A 20,144-nucleotide genomic window follows, 5' to 3' on the forward strand; every position below is an offset into this window, starting at 1 on the left:
GTTTACAAAATTTTGTTGTACGTTTTTAACTAATATTTTATATTGTAAGCCATACAATTGTACAGGAGAGCTGAGGGAGGGACTTCAAAGAAAAAAGGGGGAAACAGTGATATAAGAGGCTAATCTAGACCAATTTTTGTTGAATAATTAGAAAATAATTGCTTACTAGTTTTTGAATCACACTCACTGAGTGTAACTTGGATAGAAAGTTTTCAGCAGCTATGAAATACAATTTTGGATACAGTTTTGTGTTGGTATTTAAAAAAACCAACACAGGCGATTACATTCACATAAAACTCATTTTGTTAGTAATTTCTCTAAGGCAACTAGTACGCTCTCAAAATTACTGGCTGTACATTGCAAGTATTTGATCATTTGCTTTAGTTAAATGAGCAAACCTTTCTTCTGTTTCTTTTCTTAGTTCTGTTGTTCATTTTAGTTTGAACATCCCTGATCCATTAGACTTTAGAAAAACTCTGATACCATATCCAAACAAATGAATTGTATACTATATAATAGTGCATATATATAATATATACATGTATATATACATATGCATATGCTATAGTATATACTATACTGTATGATATATATGGTATGCATGATACCTAGGTCTTAAACAGCGATTACACTGTTAGTTAATAGCCTATATAGTGAACTGTTCTACTTAGCAAGCACTTCTTTTTGAAAACTCTTAAATGTTAATTTTTTTCATATGCTATTTAAGAGAGCTGAGGTTTTGCGAGGAGGGATTGTCCAGAGTTCTAGCTAAAATAGTTCATCTAATGTTGACTTTGAGAAAAGTCAGAAGTGCCGTTATATCTGTTTTTCTTTTCTCCTTCAAGTGCTTGCCTGTATATGCATTTATTTATATTGTGGACATTGTTCTGCCCAAGATTTGATACCAGAGATGTTTTTGCTTCACCATTATTATAGGTGTTTTTTTGGCCCTGGTTTATTGCTAAAATGTATATCTACAAGCCTGCAGCTACAGCAAAAGGATGCACTTGCCTTTTGTTTCCTAAAAGAAAACTAGATTTTTAAAAAATCATAATTTTAAGAAATACTTTGATCTTAATTTATCTTGCATTTTGATTCTTATTTTGAGTTGTGCCTAACCTCTAAGCACACTTAATTCTGAAGTCTGTAAGTTTTAAGCTAAACTTCAAAGCACCAGATTTGAAAAAAATATATTTATTGCTCTGAAAGTGTGTCGTTATGCTTCTACCCTTTTTACTCCATCTAACAAGTAGAGAGTTTAGCTGAAGACAGGGTTTGAAAAGAAACTTAATGGTGTTGAACAGGCATGCGCATGACTCTCCTAGAGAGCTCATACCTTCCACTTTGAAAGCCATCAATTAGAAATGCTACTGGAACCGGGCGCCATCTCAAACTTCTTGGGTGTGTGGCAACAAATTGCATACTTCTCTCTCTGCTGTCCCCATTAATGCCCTACACAAACCATTCATGCAATATTTTACCGTCCTTTAGTTTGACATTTTTCTTCCTGTTCTCCGTCCCCCAAATCCTTGTGTAGAAGAGGGTAATGAAGGTGTTTGGGGAATTTCTAGAGATCTTCGACAAAAATAGGATTGATTTATGGTAACAAAAAAATTAAAGCCCTGACAAATGTGACCTAAATACAGAGCCAGCTGCATGTCCTCCTTCTAAGAGTGGTACTTCCTTCTCTAAATGTGTGATGCCTCCATCTTCTTGTTTGGAGTTGCCTCACTGTCTCACTTCTAGCCTAAGTGATGAAGTCTGTGCAACAGCTGTGTTTATCTTCTCTGAATGTTATTGGACTCAGACAAGCTCATATTGAACTCTTTTTTCCTGGGGGCTTACTATCTGTTAATATAGTTATCCTAATAGTGTTCTTTGAATAAAATTATTATTTAATCATAAGGAATAAATCATAACAATGCAAAGGAATGCAGGAAACAATAAAAGATCTGCACAGATGACTGTCAGCCCTAGGTTACCTTGTACCACATACCTGACCCCCAGATCCATCTGCTTTGTGTTAAGTCTTCATCCCTTTCCATCTCTTTGAAAGCCTTTTACTGGAGTTGCTGACCAAATTCATTCTGAAGTTTCCTGAGACCTCAAAGCCAGATCATCAAAATGACAGTTCTTGATCTGAAAGAAATGTTGATTGGATGTAATTTAGTCTAACCTTCTGCTTGTAGCACACCATCACTAGCAGTACATCAGGTCATCTGTCAATTTGTCTAGCTGAGTCTTGAAAGTCTCCGGGAACAGTGATGCTGCAGTCTTTCTACACTACCCTTTTTTGTGAAGAACACTTTTCTAATGCCCAAACTGAAGCTTTAAGCTTCAATTTATCACTCGTACCCTATGTTATGGGGCCCCACCTGCCATTATCAAGAAGAATTTGGTTCTGTTACCTTTGTCAGGGCCCTTCAAGTAATAACAGGTTGCTGTTAGATCATCACTTAGTCTCTTTTTCATCAGACTAAACAAGCCAAGGTCTTTCAACTGTCTCTCATGAGGCAGGTACTCTTTCTCTCACCTTTGAAGGACCTTGGTAGACCTTTGCTGGACCCCATGAATTTTCTCAGTATCTCTCTATACTTTTCAAATCCTTCTTGGATAAATTTCCAGATGTTTACATCACTGGTGTGATTCAGTGTATGCGTACAGCATGCTTCACAAAAATCAGGTCACAGTTTGTTCATAAACTCATAAATAATTACAGCTAGTACCAAATTTGTCATCTAAAGAATAAAATGCAGTGTAAATATTCAGAATGTTTTTTTCCTATTCAGGATGATACAGCCAAAAAGAGAAGGGGAGGTGGGAAGAGCATAGGAGACAAGAAGACCATCAGCTTCCCATTTTATGTTGATTTGAAATCAAATACAGAACTGCTAGTAATTTCCTTACAGGACCTATGCATGTATTAGGGATTCTTGATTTATATGCAGTGCTTGTAAATAAGGTGCTATAACAAAATGCTGTATTCTCTTGTTAAAATCTACTTGTAATTATTGAAAAATAACGCAATTTCACTACAGTTACTTTACAAAAGCAGTCTCTCATCTGAAAGCAAAATGGAGAAATGTCCATTGTAATTTATGATGTCTAATGGGAGTAATAAAGTACAGATAAACTTGATCAAACCATTTTCAATATAATCTTACTGCATTTTCAAGCTTTCAAAATTACATACGATTCCCATGATTTTTGTAGCTGTTTTAGCAAAAAAGACACTGTTGAAGACATGGTTTGTCTGCCCCACTGTTACTTGCTAGTTGTGTTGTCCCTGAAAGTTGATTTTGTGAAATGAGAAAAATGGGAAAAATGTATCTAGGGGATAATGAACTATAACAGGTGGGATTTGTTCTCTCTTCTAATTGCAGATTATCTCCCTCTTGTACTCACCTCTCCTTGGGATGAATTTTATTTCTACTGTATAGTATAATTGGAGAGTAACAAAAGTGTTATTTAAAAAAGGCATTTATATTAGCTTTAGATTGCCTGTGGTTTAGTTTAAAATAAATTGTAGATACATCTACGGGGATATGGAAAAATACTTCCAGAGCTAAGAAGTTTTGTCTTCTATCGGAGAGGACAGGGAAAAGCGTTCTGTAACAGAAGGCTTTCCAAAAAGCTATTAGATTGTAAAGGCTATTTTTTGTTTCTGCAACCAAGACATTTTAAACACTGACTTAGGGAAGAAATATTCCATATCCTATTGCCAGTCCCCTAGGCCATCTTGTTCTCCACATTACAATTTACAGTAAATATATTCACTACACTTCGTTGTCTTTAACTCTGCAATTAGTATCATTTTTCCATCTGTAATTCTTTCCCCTGCAATAAAGTCGTATAAATGCTTCACTGAAATAAAGTAAGTTCTTAAGTATGTTGCTATGTGCCACAGCTCTCTTCAGATGATTTTTTTCTGTTGTGAAATTTTCTTGCATCGTAAAAGCAAGAAAGTTTTCTGTTGCAGTCAAAATTAAACATTCATGTTTGTGAGCACTTGACTGGTTATATGGACCTGAAAGTTTGTTTCCAGAATAGTAAAAATACCTATTTAGAAAATGCACTGTAGAAAGTACAGTTCTGAATTGCTCTTCCGTTATCAGTCTGCACATAAATATTAAGCTGAACTGGTAAGGCCAAACTGCTAAAAACTGTACAGGAGCAGGAATGTTCAGCATCCTTTTTGGATACTGGTTGTGGCGAAATGACATGAGTAGATTTTCAGGTATCACAGTAGGAACATAAAATTAAGTTATGAAATTGTGAAGATATTTAATAAATAATGTAAATGAGGCAATAAATGTGGAATGCTTTTTAAAAAATCTGTCGTTCAAATGAGTTATGCAGGAAGCTACAGCATCAGTATAGGAAGGGAGGAGCAGGAAGAAAGATGCTGCTTTTTTCCTTTGTTGATGTTTGAGTTGTGTAAGAGTTTGGGAAAATGTGAAGTGATGTGGGTTACATTGCTTCTGGTAGGTACTTTATAAAATAGTATATTAACTTATATTTTTCCAGTGCTTTTCTAGAACAGGGTCTTTGAATGAAAGCATAGTGAGTAGGGAAGATGAGTTAGAGGTGATGTCTATATGACTGATGGAAAAATTATTCTTATCTATTATCTGTAGATAGTAGGTAGTCTTTTGATCATAGCCTAGAACATAGTTTATACTTCACTATGTCAGTGAGGCATTGCACTGTATTAGTAAGTACAGGAAGATATATGTGCCTGTGCCAAAAAGTTGCGCTCAGAAATTAGTGCATTTCTACAAACATTAGCACGATACATAAGGCAACTATTAGGGGCATGGTGGATGGTGTATTTCTACCTTCATCCCCCTCAGCCTGAGGAATGTTTAGAACTTGCAAGGTAATTTCTTGCATGTGTCTGATTCCTTTGCTGAGAAGGGGACTCTGTGTATAGGCTGTACAGGTTCATTTTAGGCATACTCTCAAAGGTTAAAATAGCAGTGTCATGTTAATACTATGTTATGTTGAAAGTCTCCATTTTATTAATGGGAATTTATATATAAACTTTCTTACAGTTGGAGGTGGAAAAATCTCAGTTACAGAATCTTGAGCTGGAGCACAAAAAGCTATCTGCTCGTCTTGAAGAAGAACGTGGCAAGAATAAACATGTAGTATTGATGCTAGTGAAAGAATGTAAGCACTTGTCTGGCCGAATTGTAGAGGAAGCCCAGAAATTGGAAGAAGTAATGTCAAAATTTGAAGAGGAAAAGAAAAAGGCTAATGAATTGGAGGAGTCTCTTGCAGCTGAGAAACAAAGGAGTACACAAATGGAAGCTCAAATGGAAAAACAGCTGTCCGAGTTTGACACAGAGAGAGAGCAGTTACGTGCCAAACTGAACAGAGAGGAGGCACACACCAGTGACCTGAGAGAAGAGAGAGATAAAATGATAAAAATGATTGAGCAGTTAAAAAAGGAAAATGAGAGTAAAGCTAATCTTTCTCTTCCTCGTAGAAATAAAGATAGGAGTTCTGTGTCTGTTTCTGTTGAAACAGAAGAGCCAAGTTCAAGAACTGTTGCCTGCCAAACAGAGACTGTATTGATGGACAGTAGCACTGAAAATGTTAAGAAACTGCCTTTGACTGTATCTGTAAAGCCTTCTACAGTGAACCCACTATTGTCTGGCAATACAAAAACGAATGTGTGTGCTAATGCAGCATTTGTGAAACCTGTCATTGATAGGCAGTCTTCGTACAGTGAACTTGTCCCTCCCACAACTCCCATTCAAACTCAGAGTCAGAACAGGATTGAGGAAAATGGACCAAGTACAGGCTTATCACCTGATTTACCAAGTAGCACTAGCCCTTTTTCGAATAACGCTTCCCTTTGCACCCCTTCAACACCAACTATTGCAACTCAGAATTATCCATTAACTTCATCTATGCACAGTTTGCATTCACCATCTGCCAACACTACTGTGCATCCAGGCCTAAATCCACGAGTCCAAGCAGCTAGATTTAGATTTCAGACAAATGCTAACGATCAAGACCAAAATGGAAACACAACCCAAAGCCCTCCCTCAAGGGATGTATCCCCCACTAGTCGTGACAACCTTGTTGCCAAGCAGGTAGCTCGGAATACGGTTACACAAGTCCTTTCCAGATTTACAAGTCCTCAGAGCAGCACTCCTTTGCGACCTGGGATGTCACATTCAATGGAAGTTGGCACGTACCCCCCAGTCGGTAGAACGGGCCTAAAGGCTCCCAGTGTATCAAGAATTGACAGAGGCAATCCTCCACCTATTCCTCCTAAAAAACCAGGGCTTTCGCAAACTCCTTCACCACCACACCCCCAGCTTAAAGTTTTAATGGATGGTAGTCGATCCCCAAATACAAGTGTAAAAACTGACAGCAAAACCGCGACCTCGCCTCTTTCAAGTTCACCACAAGGAATCAGGGTAATAAATGAGGAAATTATTTCTAAGTCCTCACCTCAGCTGCCACCAAAACCCGCTATAGATTTATCTGTGGCACCTGCAGGCTGTGCCATACCAGCCGTAGCCACATCTCAGGTGGGTGCCTGGCCTTCCCACTTCCCTGGACTGAACCAACCTGCATGTTCAGAAAATTCCTTTGTCATTCCCACCACCATTGCCTGTAGCTCCTCCATAAACCCTGTTAGTGCTTCATCCTGTAGACCATGTGATTCAGACAGCCTCCTGGTAACAGCATCAGGTAAAGGGATTGATATGCTACAAACTGTCTCCCTCTAAAAATGTTTTCTTTTTTCCTATGACTCTCTACATTGCTTTTTTAAATCTTTTTATAGCTTTCCCTTAAACTAGTTTACTTTCTTAAAAGCTGAAATTTCCGTTTATATTTTTTCCACATTTCAGGGGTATGGGAATTCTTTTGCATAGTTTAGTAACATCATATTATTTTTCTTCCTGAAGGAGGTCTCCAAATTGAAATATTGGGTCTTTTTGTTTTGTTTTGTTTGTTTTTTAAGGACAGGAGCACCAATGTTTAGAGCAAATTGGCTGCAGATTATGCTGTATTAAAGAAACTCCTGTTTTTGGAATGTTATTATTTTAGACTTCAAAATGCTTTATCAGCCTGAAACATTTTTTTTGCAAATTACTTCTGTTGTTCTTCTTCCATGGAATACAACATTTCAATGCCTTTCAGTGCTTTGTGAATCTTTTAGAAAATGGTGCATAGCTGGGGCTGCTGTATTCTGTTCTTGTGGCACTAAATGACTGAAGATGAAGGTATATAACCGCCTAGATAACACTGCAGTTTCAAATGTATCATTGCTTACCTACAGAAATATATTTGTTTTTTCCTGTAGTTTAACGATTACAGTTTGCAGTCTTTATTAATACTTTTCCATGGTACCTCACAGATAGGTTTACTTCAACTGGTGTCAGCAAAGTTTTGATGCTGGAGAGAGTTGAAATCTACATACTATGTTGACAGTCAAATAAGTCTGGAGTCAGTGCATGCATCTGTTGTTCATTTTGTATCGCAGAGACTTATTCTGATCAGTTGTGCTTAATCCATAACCTCTGTGTCGTGCCAAATTCAGGGTATCTTCTTCACGAGAGCTAAACGAATAAAGGCCCTGATCTACTTTTGAATTAGCTGCAGATCACCTGTAATTTTTTTTCAACGTATATCCCTGCTAGAAAACAATAGCACTGAAATATCTGGTAGTAGCCCCTCTTTAACCTGACATGCACTGCAGTGAGGAAGAAAGATTGACAGTTCTGGAACATTTTAAGCATGAAAATCTTCATCAGCATTGAAAAGTGTTCAAATGGTCTCAAATTTTACACCATTATTCTCAGTTCAGTAATGATTCTTCAGTCCTTCTTAACTTTAGACCCCTTATCATCATCTTTAAGGTGGAAAACTCCAAGACAGCTGGTCTCCTTCTAGTACACAGCCAACCGCTTTCCCTTGGTAGTCATGCTGCTGTCTGATGAACGAAATCTCCAGTCTTGAGGTCCAAGGAACATTATTAAGGAATTTTTATTCCACTTCAGAGAAGAATTTTGACATGTTTCTGGAGTAACATCTAGTCATGCTTTTCACGTTTTGCTGTGATGCTGCACTGTCAGAGTCTTATCTTCTTTCTGAAGGATGTCATAAAAGTATGAGCTCGGAAATCTAATCTTCCGTTTGTCTACTTCATCTCGGAGTAAACTGTCATGGGATTTGATGGCTGCCTCTTTGTTTGCTGTTTTTCATATGGATGTCCTGAATTTTCTTTCCTAATTTTTATTCATAGCTGGGTTCGATTGCCATATCAGATAGATCATTAGTCTCCTAGTTGATATTTTCCAAACCTCATTTACCTTCAGGTGCTATTAGACTCCATAATGGAATTATAATTTCCTAAAGGATTTAAGATTTTACTAACATGTAATTTTTTAGGAAAATCAGCTTCAAAGTGAATAAGTTTTTTTTAGTCCTTACAGGCAAGAGGCTCGCTTGCACAAACTCTATCAGCTTGAATTAGGGTGTATATGTCAGTTAGTCTTATGTTAACTAGATGATCTTTGTTAATCATTGAGGCAGTTTTTCCATTATCTTAAAAAAAAAAAAATCTTCAGTCTTAAAAATTTAAGCCCTACCACTTTATCTCCATAACTACGTGTACTATTACTGTTTTAGCTTGTGCTTCCAAGTGTAACTTTTCTTCAGGAGCACAGTTAGCCTTTTAAATAGGACTCCTCCACCAAACAGTAAATTTGTGTTGGTTTTGAATTCATCACAGTTCTCAGAGGCAATTCACAACAGCAGGATTTGATCAAAAGCTGTTTTTTTCTTTTAATTGTGCTGTTTTATACGTTCAAATTGCCCTTCTTAATTCAAACTTTACTCTCCATTCACTTGATATTGAAAGAGGTAGAAACAGTTGGGATCATCTGAACGCCTTATAATCCTTGCTCTGAACATTTGGCACTGTTAGTGTTTTGTAAGCAGCCCGGCTTTTTTGTGAAGTTTTGCAAATGGAAAACATATCGCATAAGCTTTAACTCTAGTGGGTGGTCTGCTGTTTTATTTTATTAATATACAGATGTTATTTTAATATCCCTCCCTTACTGTCCTACAAAATTCGGCAGAAAGAACGAACTTTAATAAATTTATTAATAATAAATATTATATATAAACATATATATTTTCAGGTAATATTCAGGAGTTTCTTTGTCTTTAACCCAAACTTTTATTTATATCTAATTGCATTTATTCTCTAATCCTTTTTGTATTTAATTTTTTAAGGGAACTTAATCTATTCTTAGTCAAATGTTCTTACAAACTGCCCTAGAACTAAGTGAACTTTGAGCAGCAGATGTTATGTAAGCGTGGAAAGACATTCCTATGCACATTGTATGCTTAGAGAGAAAAAAAAACGAAACAGATTTTCTAAACATGTGTAGGAATAGGTTTTTGGCTTAGAAAAGAAAAGCTAAACCAAATTTAATAGCAGTTTTCATTAGCATAATGTGGCCAGTAATGCCTACATTCATGTCACTAATTCACCCTTTTGTCTTTTCACTTTATTTTTTGAGTGTGATCTTTCCTGAGCTGAAAACTAGCATATTACAAATACTCCTGAAACCTCCTTCTCATATCTACAGTTTCATGCCCTGAAGCTGTAGATTCAGTGAGTTTTATTAATGTTCTGGCTGGTTTTAATCTGATTTATTTACTTTTTTCCATAGAATGTTTAGTATTTCAATTTCACTTTCCCTTAAGATTTCACCATGCTTTGCTTTATTTATATTTAATTGTATGGTAAGTAGTGAGCTTCAATCAGAATTTGTTAATATTTTTCAAAAACAGTGCACAGCAAATTAACACATTAAAAAGACATTGAAAGAATCCTGAATTTATATGGTTCTTGGATTATCTATACATTCATGCATTTCTCCTCTTACTGTAGAGTCAGAAGAGTTGATAGTAGCCTAATCACTTTTATCAATTTCAGATGAGTTTCCTAGTTAGGTCAGATTGCTTTAAGAACATGGCAGTAGCATCATTTTCTGTAAAGGAGAATTTTGGCTCTAGAGAGAGCAAGTGTTATGAGAAAACTTAAAACCAGAATACAGGTTGTTTCAGTTATGCATTCTGTTCAGTGAACAAGACAGTACCTTCTTTTAGATATGGGGCATTGTACTGTGTATTGCTCTTTTCATTCCTGGTAAGAAAAGGCACCAGCTAACAGTCGTTAATGTTGAACAGACTGCATGTAAAGAAATTGCAATGGACATTTATGGTCCGATTCAAAATCTGTGACAGTGTTTTCATTAACTTCAGCAGCCTTTGAACTGGTGCCAAAGTGCTTCTGCTCTGTTTGGATTCCTATGTTGCAATGCCTGTAAGAGTTCAAAATGGAAATGATTCTAGGCAGTTGGATTTTCATACCCCTGCGACTTCTGCTTTCACTTTCTTCTTGGTTTTGCGCTTGTTATGTCACTCCTCAGTGAAGTGGGTTTTTTTTTTTTTGTTCATTTCTATAATGTTTGATTTATCCTTTCTATACAATTGGCTTAGAAGAGAAAAGTGGGAGAGCGGGGGGCTGATCTGGGCTCTGAAATTAACCTTCTCACATTCTGAAGCTGATGCCAGAAGCTGTTTTTGTCTGTCCCTCTGCCCTTCATCACTGCATGTCCTACAAGCTTTCACAGATGCTTCACGTTTCCTAACCTCTTGCATCTGAAATCATGTACTTTATTTATTTATTTATTTTCTAACGTGACTGTATATTTTTCTGGATGAATACAGCTTTATTATGTTGCTTTACATTGGTAACAAGGTAAATGTACATTTATTTTATTATCTGGTTTCTGTTTCTTATTCCATAGAAGGTTTTCATCCAGTCGTAATCTAGTATAATGAATTTCATCAGTGGATTGCAATGATGTATATTCCTCTCTAGGAGTTGGAATGAAAATTAAGACACCACATACCACAGTAAACATTCCCCCCCGCCCCCTTTTTTGATGTTTCGATTAATGATGCTTCAAAAAAAGTTGCATTATTTTCAACAAGGAAGGGAACCCAGAAATACTATTCAAATTACAAAACTGCTTGACAGAGTGATCTTCATGTTTATAGCTAGGTGTCAGGCTTCCCAAATACCCCCAAATAATTCAAATATAAATTAGATGAATTTCTAAAGTGGAGAAGTGAACTTGAGCAAAGAATGTTAGCATTTAGAGTATAACACAAACAATATCCACTAACACTTAACTACCATGGCAAGGCAGTAAAAAAATTACACATCAAGAACCGTTTAGAAAAAAAAAGAAGTATATAGTAACAGCTGCAGCACAATTAGTTCAAATAATAAAGTGTTGGAAAAATAAATGTACTTTCGTAATGGAAAAGAAAAATAAAGTTATTTAGGATTTTGTAAGAGTTAACTGTTCTCAAATATTTGAAACGTATATAGAATATCTTTCACCATTTAAAGGGTGCAGTTTAATTTTTGTATTGCTTAGTTTCTTAAAAAATTCTGAGGCAGAAAATCTTCAAAATTCTCTGCTAAAAGTATTGAAAAACAAGTATTAGTAAAAGTATTATTTCATGAAAGAATGAAATACGAAAAATATTCAGAAAGTAACTTCAGAATTGAAGTTATATACAGGTAGATGGAGTGAACTGTAGAGTTTATCTTCAGTTTAAAATTAAATTCAGAAGCTAATTTCGTAGCTATAGCGATTAGTTTTTATAGTCTACAAAAGCAGACTATAAGTTGAGTAGTAAGGTAACATCCTGAAAATACTGCAACTATAATGTTTCCTTTATGTAGTAAACTAGTAAACTTTATTTGAAATTGTAAATCTGAAGTATCTTTAAAAGCAAATACAAAAATACTCCAAGCTTTTATTTTTGTTATATTGAACCTGGGACCCAACTATATGCCGTGTATTCTTGTGTAAATCTTCACCTTGACTAAAATTTGCCTAGATCTTGTGAGGTTCATAAATATATTATTTCTGTAGAATTCTACAGGGAACCCTCATGTTTAATTCTGTGTTTCCAAAATGCTGAGCAGATCATCCCAGCAGGGTAGAGGCACTGCCGTGTGCTTTTCTAATTCTAGTAGCGAAGTTTGGACAGCGTTTGACAAGCTTAATGGAACTGGAAGCGATCACTCAGCATCTCCTCTTCAGTGTTGGGGAACCACAGTAAAAGCTGGGTAGACTTGCTTTGTACTGTCAGATTTCAGCCTCATGTAAGGGTTTATGTGTGCCCGCAGAATACAAATAGTTACTTACTCAAAGGATAAAAATAATGTAGCTTTTCCAAAGGTAACAGTGAAAATAAGAAAAGACCTTTCTCCTATTTTCTCTTGCAGTCCTTGATCAAAGAAGAGCGCACAAAATCTTCTATGCCGTATGCAGCAAACTTCATATTCTTAACAAACTCCCTGCTAAAGCCGATAAGTAATGATATAATGAAACATTTAACCAATATAATTCCTAAGCTTTCAAAGCTTTGAATTGAATATTGCCTTTTAACTGGGTGACTTGAAAGCTTTTGCTAGTAATTTTTAGATAACCAGCTCCTTATTCACGCTGGACCATTTTATAAAATATAATTTAAGTATTGCTGAGTAAAATGAACATTGCCTTAAGGCACAGTTCAACAATAAATACATTTATTTCTGCAAATTCCTTCTACGTTTTTCCACAAACTGTTATTGAAAGGCACTTAAAAAGTTATTAAGGGCTTTCTGTCCTATTTGTGTATATAACTATGGGTGAGTGTTAAGACTGTGAAGAAGGATAAAATTTCATAGAAAATAAATACACTTTTAGAAACTTTTCCTTAGACACTTAAAAAAAAAAACTTTCCCAGCATATCAGCAATTAAATTAAAACTCGCACTTGTATAAAACTTTGAGTAGAGTTTTTGAATTTCAGTAGTATACATTTTCTGAGACATCCAGCTACTGCTACAGTTCACAAGTTTTGCATTAACTTGTTATAATGAAATTCCATTCATTTACATTAACAACTTGTCACCCCTATATGCAGTTTTTATTCTTCGGATTACCTTCTGATGTATAGACAAAGCAGCATCACAAAACCTGTGCTAAACTAACCAACCCTATCATTTTGAAGATCTTTTTTAATTTTTAAAAGAACACAGAAAATGCAGAGCTTCATTTATTTGTGTGTCTTCTAACTTCTGTTGCTTTAACTCACAGGCTGGTCTTCCTCCCTAACCCCTTTGTTAACAAGTGGTGGTCCTGTCCCCCTGGGTGGCAGGCCCACCCTTCTTCACCAAGCTGCTGCCCAGGGAAATGTCACTTTATTATCAATGCTGCTTAATGAAGAAGGACTGGACATTAATTACTCTTGTGAAGATGGCTATTCTGCCTTGTATTCTGCTGCTATGAATGGACATACAGGTAAGTGAGTCCCAGTTTTATTGTAATGGCATTCATGTGAAGTAGTGAAAGTTTATTTCATGTTTTAAATATTTAATAAGATCTAATGCATTTTCTTTTAAAAATATGGATTTGAAACTGAGATATATAATTTTTACAACAAAAACATGTATGTGAGCTATACTTTTGAAGACAGAATTTAGGAACACCAAAGCATTTTCTCTTGCAGTAAAATCTGCAAGAACTGGATCTCCTGTTCTAATTCTCCACTACTGCCTCATAGAAAGCCACCAAATATCATCATCCCATCGTCTATGACAAACTTAAGGTCTTTTCTAGCAAAAGCAAAGCCTGAAAGAAAAAACGTCTGAGGTGCTCCAGAGGAGATGAATGGGAAAGAACAGGTCAGCAGCAGTTTCTTGAGCTTTTGCAGCAGCAGTGGAAATGATGAAAATGATTTCAGAGTAGTGTTCAAGCTCTTCTGAGGTAGTTAACTTTTTTTCTTTCTTCTCCTCTACTATCTCAATCCTAAACTTGAGGAGGGCATATCTCTGAAGCTTTCAACAGTCAGAATTCATATTTTATGGATACATTTAGAAGATGAGGCAAACATATGAGTAAAATATGAATTTCATTGATACCAACTCTGAGCAAGGACTTTCAGGCTGTTAACACAAGGCTCTTGCACAGCAGCTTTCTTTAAAATTACAGAACATTTAACTGTAGTATTTTATTACTGCTGATGTAGAAACCTGCTAGAGATGTATATCAAAAATAATACCATTTTGCTGTTTTGGACACTGATGTCTGCCATCAATACCAATGGCAAAAGTTCCATTAATTTTAGTAAACTCAAGTATTTATTTCATAAGAAAAAATGGAACCTAGTGCCTTGAAAGTCACTGCTTTTAAGAGTACTTTGTGGTTTTGTTTAGCAGTGTGTCTCTTAATGGCATAATTAGAAATCCCCTTTCTACTGCTTAAAATAGTATATAGAGACCATTCCAATTTTTTTCTCAAGAATTTTTAAAATGAAAGTATAAAAGTTAGGTTCCTAAATCCATAGTTAGGCAGATAATATATATCTTTCTGACATATTCAGGGTTAATTTTGCTACCAGACATCAGGAAAAGAGGAGTTTTCCCTATGTTCAGAATGGTGTATTTTGTTTTTGTCTGCCGTTACTAGTTCCTAGTAACATCTGGGTCTTTTCATCTGACAGATTCTGTGCTGCTGCCCAAATCTCTGAAATATTGGAAAAGTCCTTTATCTATATTATTTTCTTCTTCTGGCACTTAGTAGTTTTTGAAACTTTTTGTCTCGAGCATTTTGGGCCCAAGTTTGCTATAATGTGTGAAAAGTTTTTTTTGTTTTGTTTTGTTCTGTTTTGTTTTCCCTTAAAGAATAGATGTTCTGGAGATTCTTCTAGTAAGTCCATTTATCATCAATGGTGTTTGCGGCAGACTGAACTTGGCCCAGTTCTTCTTTTCTCACTTTGTATTCCTATATGTTTCCAAGCAAATGCTCTGTTTTTCAAGCCTCTCTTACTGACAGGAAAGGCAGTTTGGTTGCTTGTTTTATTGTCAAAATTCCAAATAAGAGAGGCACTTGAGGCACGTATGACAACACAGTCTTACTAACAAACACACACATTTGCATCCTGTAATTGTTTGGTATCCTTTACTTTTCAAGATAAAGGATATATTAGTGTGATTTTGCACTTCTACTTATAGCTGACAGTATATGAAAAATACTTAGTTTTGCAATCAAAATTTCAAGACATTCTAAGCAACTGAATGGATCGTATGAATTCTGAACAAGACAATCGCATATTCTGATGGTCCCTTTAAATACATTATTTGAAAACTGAGAGTGGCCTGAACAATTGAATTTATAGTATTTTTGAAAAATGAAAGGTTTTTGTGCTTAACTTTAAAATGTATAATCCTTTTTTTGCTACTTGCAATTAGTTCCAAAATGTATGGATAGATGCAGCTCTTCAAAACTGAGACTTAAAAAAAAATTACATAAATATATGTAGGCTTAAGAAAGAAACTATAAGGCTAATCTCTTATTTTAAAAAGTCCCTTTTAATTGGGACTGGAAAGAGTTGATAACGAAGTGATTTTGAGAAGGAAAACAATCATTTAATTGTACAAATTTTTCATAGCATTGAGTAGTATTTTTAATAGTAAGTTACTGTCTTTTGACCAATTTTTTTTCCTTCTTTCTTTCTGTGGAGGACTTTTAATACGTAAGCTTATCCCAAGGGGTGATAGCAACATGATTTCATTTACTGAGGTCTTTTTCTATCTGGAGTTACTAACTAAATAAGTTTGGAGATTTCTGGGACCCTTCCCTTGTCTCCTGTAAATCCTATAAATCAACTAACCAGATTTTCTAATTACTCCTGGGAAACAGCTGGACAAAAGAGAAGAGCAGCTCTAGACTCATTAAGAGCCAGCATAGTGAGTAGCTCCCTTCATACACAAACACTGTGTTTATAGGGAGTCTGGGGAGGTTGGAAAGCAAATGCTCTCCACACGCACTCAGTTGAAATATGGTATTTAAGATTCGTAGATTAATAGGGAAAGGTAGAGGACGCTGTAGCCAACATGGTGGCAGCAGCTCTTGTGTGCTCAAAGGCCAGTCTATAGAGAAAAATGGCTGTTTCACAAGAAAAGAGAACACTCGAGATATTCTTTCCTAGTCGATTTTATTTGCAAGGCCCTAACCTTCCTGTTCATAAATGGTTGCACTTTGAGAGCGGCAGCTGAGGCTGTTTTCCAGCATATGAAGCTCATAGCAGCTTCTTTGTTTCCTGCGCGCGCACTGTCCCCTATTCTGTAGGTCTCAGGGGGAGAACTTTGCCATAAAAATATATGTGTTTGACTGGATACTGGCAAACTGTTATTTTATGATTTAACCAAAAGATTGGGGTAGCTGAACAGACTGTTTCGTCAGGCCGTCTTGATTTGATCCATTAGCAAAGCAGGAGCCACCTCAATCTATTATGCATTGAAAAAGGCTTCTTGCTTGATAATATGTACAGTAGTTCATTGAGCTAATACATCTGTGTATCTGCATTGTGTTGGTAATCCTGACCATTCTCTGCCATGCAGGAGGTGGATGAGAAAGAGAATGAAGTAATAAAAGGCCCTGAAACTGAGAGATGTGACGAGAATAATATCCTTTGGGCTCAGTTATGTGCTAACTCTATTCATTTTTAGGGTAATCAGTTCTCTTCTGTCCTGAGTATTTGGAGGCTGTGGCAGTGTGGCTGGTAGGAAAAACTGGAATGGTGTGGGAAATAGAAAGGGGTGAGGTGCAGAGACACAGAGCTACACAGAGTCAGCTCTGCAGAGCCACCAGATGTGTCTGCACTGTGTTTGCCAGCACTCTGGAAGAGCTAACTATCCAGCTTCGTTGAAGAACATTCAAGTCTCCAGGTGTTTATGCTAATAATCAACAGCCGTGTTTCTGCTTTTGCTTTGACCAAAACCTTTAACTCAGTGACAATCTCAGTGCCTTTCTTGTGCTTGCCCTTCGGCCCAGTGCCCTCCACTGCGGATTGCTACTATGGCAGACATCAGTGAATGGGAGTTAATGAGCAGGGATTTACCCAAGTTACCCTTTTGTCAAGCCCAGTTGAAAGTCCACCCAGAGGACCCAGGCTTCTTGGAGATGAGTGCTCTTCTACCAGATGTGCCAGGACAGGTCTCACAGGGCTTACTAGCTCACATGCTACGCCTTATGAAAGTAGCTGCATTTCTTCGTGCTTGCACCTATTTCTGAGAATGGAACAGGTCAAAACAGTGACTTTCATCAGAAGCAGTTTTTTCACATAGATAAGCTACTGCCCGAATGATCTGCTAATCACTAATTGCAAGTTACCTTTACCTTTCTAGAAAGGTAGTCTTGTTCTGTGCGTTCCTCATTGCTTTTGCACGGCTAACAAATGCTTTTTGAAGAAATCAAACGGTAGCCTAGCCAAATACCTGAAACTATATGAAGAAAATTTATTGAACATAACTCAAAAAGCTTTAGAAGATTTTTAGGCTGTCAAGCAGGAATCTGTATTTTTAAGTTAGTTGTTTACCCTAAGACTGGGATTGACAAGGGAAAAAGAAAAAAAAGTTTATGTCATTTGTAGAATAGTATTTTTTCTGCTACAAAAAGATTGAAAATGTAATTTGATTTTAATTGGTATTGTCTTACCAGTAGAAATATTTAAAAATCTTTCAGATGAATTCTGGGTAGCATATCCTAACAAACAACTTAAAAAATAGGAGCCATTTCAAATCAGGTTACTTATTTAAGAATCCTAATTTACAATATCAGTGTTTTAAAATCTTGCTTTTTACTGTTAAATTACTTAATCAACTCCACAACATCTGCAGTAATATTTGAAAGAATTGTAGCAAGAGCAAATATGTTAGATTAGTCAGATTTCAGAGTAATTCTAAATACATGCTTCTGATATCTAGAGATAAGCTTCACTGACAAAGCTTAGCTCCAGGATCTTACCCAGGGTTGGAAAAGAAAGCATTAAACTTACTCAGAGAACTGGTCAGGAGTTTATAATTGGGGTTCTAGCTGTGTTTATTTTTAGAATAGTGGTTATAACTCTAGAAGACTTTTATTTTGGTCCAGAGCCAATTCTAAGGATATGGAGCACATTGAGTATTTTCTTCAAACTTATTTGGGTTAAATGATATTCCAATTTGTAGTGGATGAAAAGCAATCTAATTATTATTGAATTAATTATCTTAAGTTAATTTAGCTGTAGAATGATAGAATTGGGCTGATTTTATTTTTAGCATGTCATTTTGGAAACATTTTGAACATGAATGGAGTTTTTTTCCTCTGGAGTTTGTAAGCCTGTTCTATTAGTCATTGCAATCCCGTGTCAGGGTCCTAAAATAAGTGGCCAGCCTGATGTATGAGCTGCATATGAGCATTTTCCCTGTGGCTTATAGTCAGGATATGTCATGTGACTGTCATTGGGGGCTGCTGGATAATTCAAATTCCCAGCATTGGACATACATGAATTAGCTGTCACTAAGGGGGTTGCCAGTAATGGGCATGTGTATAGTAGATCCCAGTAAGGACCTGGTCCCTTTTTACCAAAAGCCGTGGTGGCCTCAGGGAGTCCTGGAGCTTCTGCTACAATTCACAAAGGTGTGTGGTGTATGTAGTCAAAAAGACTGGCTGCTGTTGCTCCAGAATGAAGTCTCCTGAGCAGTTTTTAAACTTTTGCTAGTTTTAACCCCTCATTTTTGTTGCATCTATGTATGTTTATGCTCAATTTATAGATTGTGTGAGGTTGCTGCTGACTGCAGAAGCACAAGTTGATGCTGCTGATAAAAATGGCTTTACACCCTTGTGTTCAGCAGTTGCTCAGGGACATGTCAAGTAAGTGAAGTCTTAAGATTTTACTCATCAGCTGTTATTTTTTCTTTTACTTTCTCTTTACTTTACTGAAGGTCTTTAAACCAGAGGTAGCAGATCCCCAGTAGATGTTCTGAGCAAATATATATCTGGTTAAATGTATAAGTATTTTACATAAAACTTAACTATGACTTAAGGTGTACAAAAATAGTGTTCATATTCTCTCACTAGAATAAATGTAACTTGGGATTTTTTGTTTGTTTGTTTAACTGGGAAGCTATTTCTTTCTCTGACGTATCCTCACAATGCTTTGCTACATATAGTCTGCTGCCCTATGATGTTGCACACCTTATATTCTTTTTCCCTTAGAGTTACTTGTGTAATAGGATATCCCTAAACACTTTTCTTACTTTCTATTTTTTTCTGTACTAAATATGAACTGAATTATAAAAGTAAGTAAGTGTGGAATAAAAACAGGGCTAGAAGAAAATATCAGAGACTGCAAATGCTTTGGTAATACTTTAGGCTAATTGACTTGTTGATCGCTTCAAAGTTCTGGCTCAGAAAAATGCTGTTATGGGCAGAATTTGGGGCAATGGTATAATTTGTCCCTTTTAGATTGTCCTGTTGCATATTCTGTGTTACTTGTGTTTCTACAGCAGTAAGAATCTGAGGCTAATGACAGCAGTGAACTGCTATCTGTTGCGCAGTATTTGTCTGTGATAGGTTTGCTGACAAGTCCCCTGTGACAGATGCCAATTAACCTTATTCCTGAACTGTGGCAATACTGTCTTCCAGCCATAGTTACAGAGTTAGGAAAAAATTGATAGCTGCTTGGGATTGTTCAGGATTCTCACCGCTTCAGAAAATGCTATTAAGAGCAACTTTCAAAATTATTTCCCATGTGGCCCAAACCAGGCTGACCTTACCTGACTTTGAAAGTCAGTATAGTACTTGCAGAATCACCGGCCCCCCAGGGAGCCCTTGCAGGACGCTCAATGAAGTCTACTTGAAGCTTTTATTTACTGACCTGGGATTAGAGAGGCTTCTTCAGAATCTCATTAGATTGGTTAGATTTTTAGACTGTTAAAATAATACAGTACAATGGCTGGAGTACAATTCAAAAGGACAAAACAGGTATTTTTAACATAGCAGACTCAAAACTCAATCTGCAGTTGTTTTAAGTGTCATTTTCAGAAAGTCCAGCTTAGTCATTCAAATTAATGTTCTCTCTTTTACACTTTTCTAAAGCTGGTCATTTTATCTTAAACTTGATTGACTTTTGGACTAAATAAAAAATATACTAAAATGAGATTTTTTGGATGTACTTGTGTTTTTCCATCTGTAATTTCTTATTACCCCCCCC

At 36.2% G+C, this 20,144-nt stretch overlaps 1 protein-coding gene across 4 annotated transcripts in view; it reads left to right on the forward strand.

Annotated features, from left to right (window-relative positions):
- Positions 1-20,144, forward strand: part of CTTNBP2 (cortactin binding protein 2) — a 96,504-nt gene that overhangs the window by 43,563 nt on the left and 32,797 nt on the right. For all 4 annotated transcript variants that reach the window (XM_068932587.1, XM_068932600.1, XM_068932592.1 and 1 more), the window contains exons 4-6: positions 5,055-6,711; positions 13,205-13,408; positions 18,703-18,802. In XM_068932587.1, coding sequence (XP_068788688.1) covers positions 5,055-6,711; positions 13,205-13,408; positions 18,703-18,802 — 1,961 coding nt within the window. The remainder of the gene's footprint in view (positions 1-5,054; positions 6,712-13,204; positions 13,409-18,702; positions 18,803-20,144) is intronic.

This window comes from Struthio camelus, chromosome 1, assembly GCF_040807025.1.
Source record: "Struthio camelus isolate bStrCam1 chromosome 1, bStrCam1.hap1, whole genome shotgun sequence".
Lineage (NCBI taxonomy): Eukaryota > Metazoa > Chordata > Aves > Struthioniformes > Struthionidae > Struthio > Struthio camelus.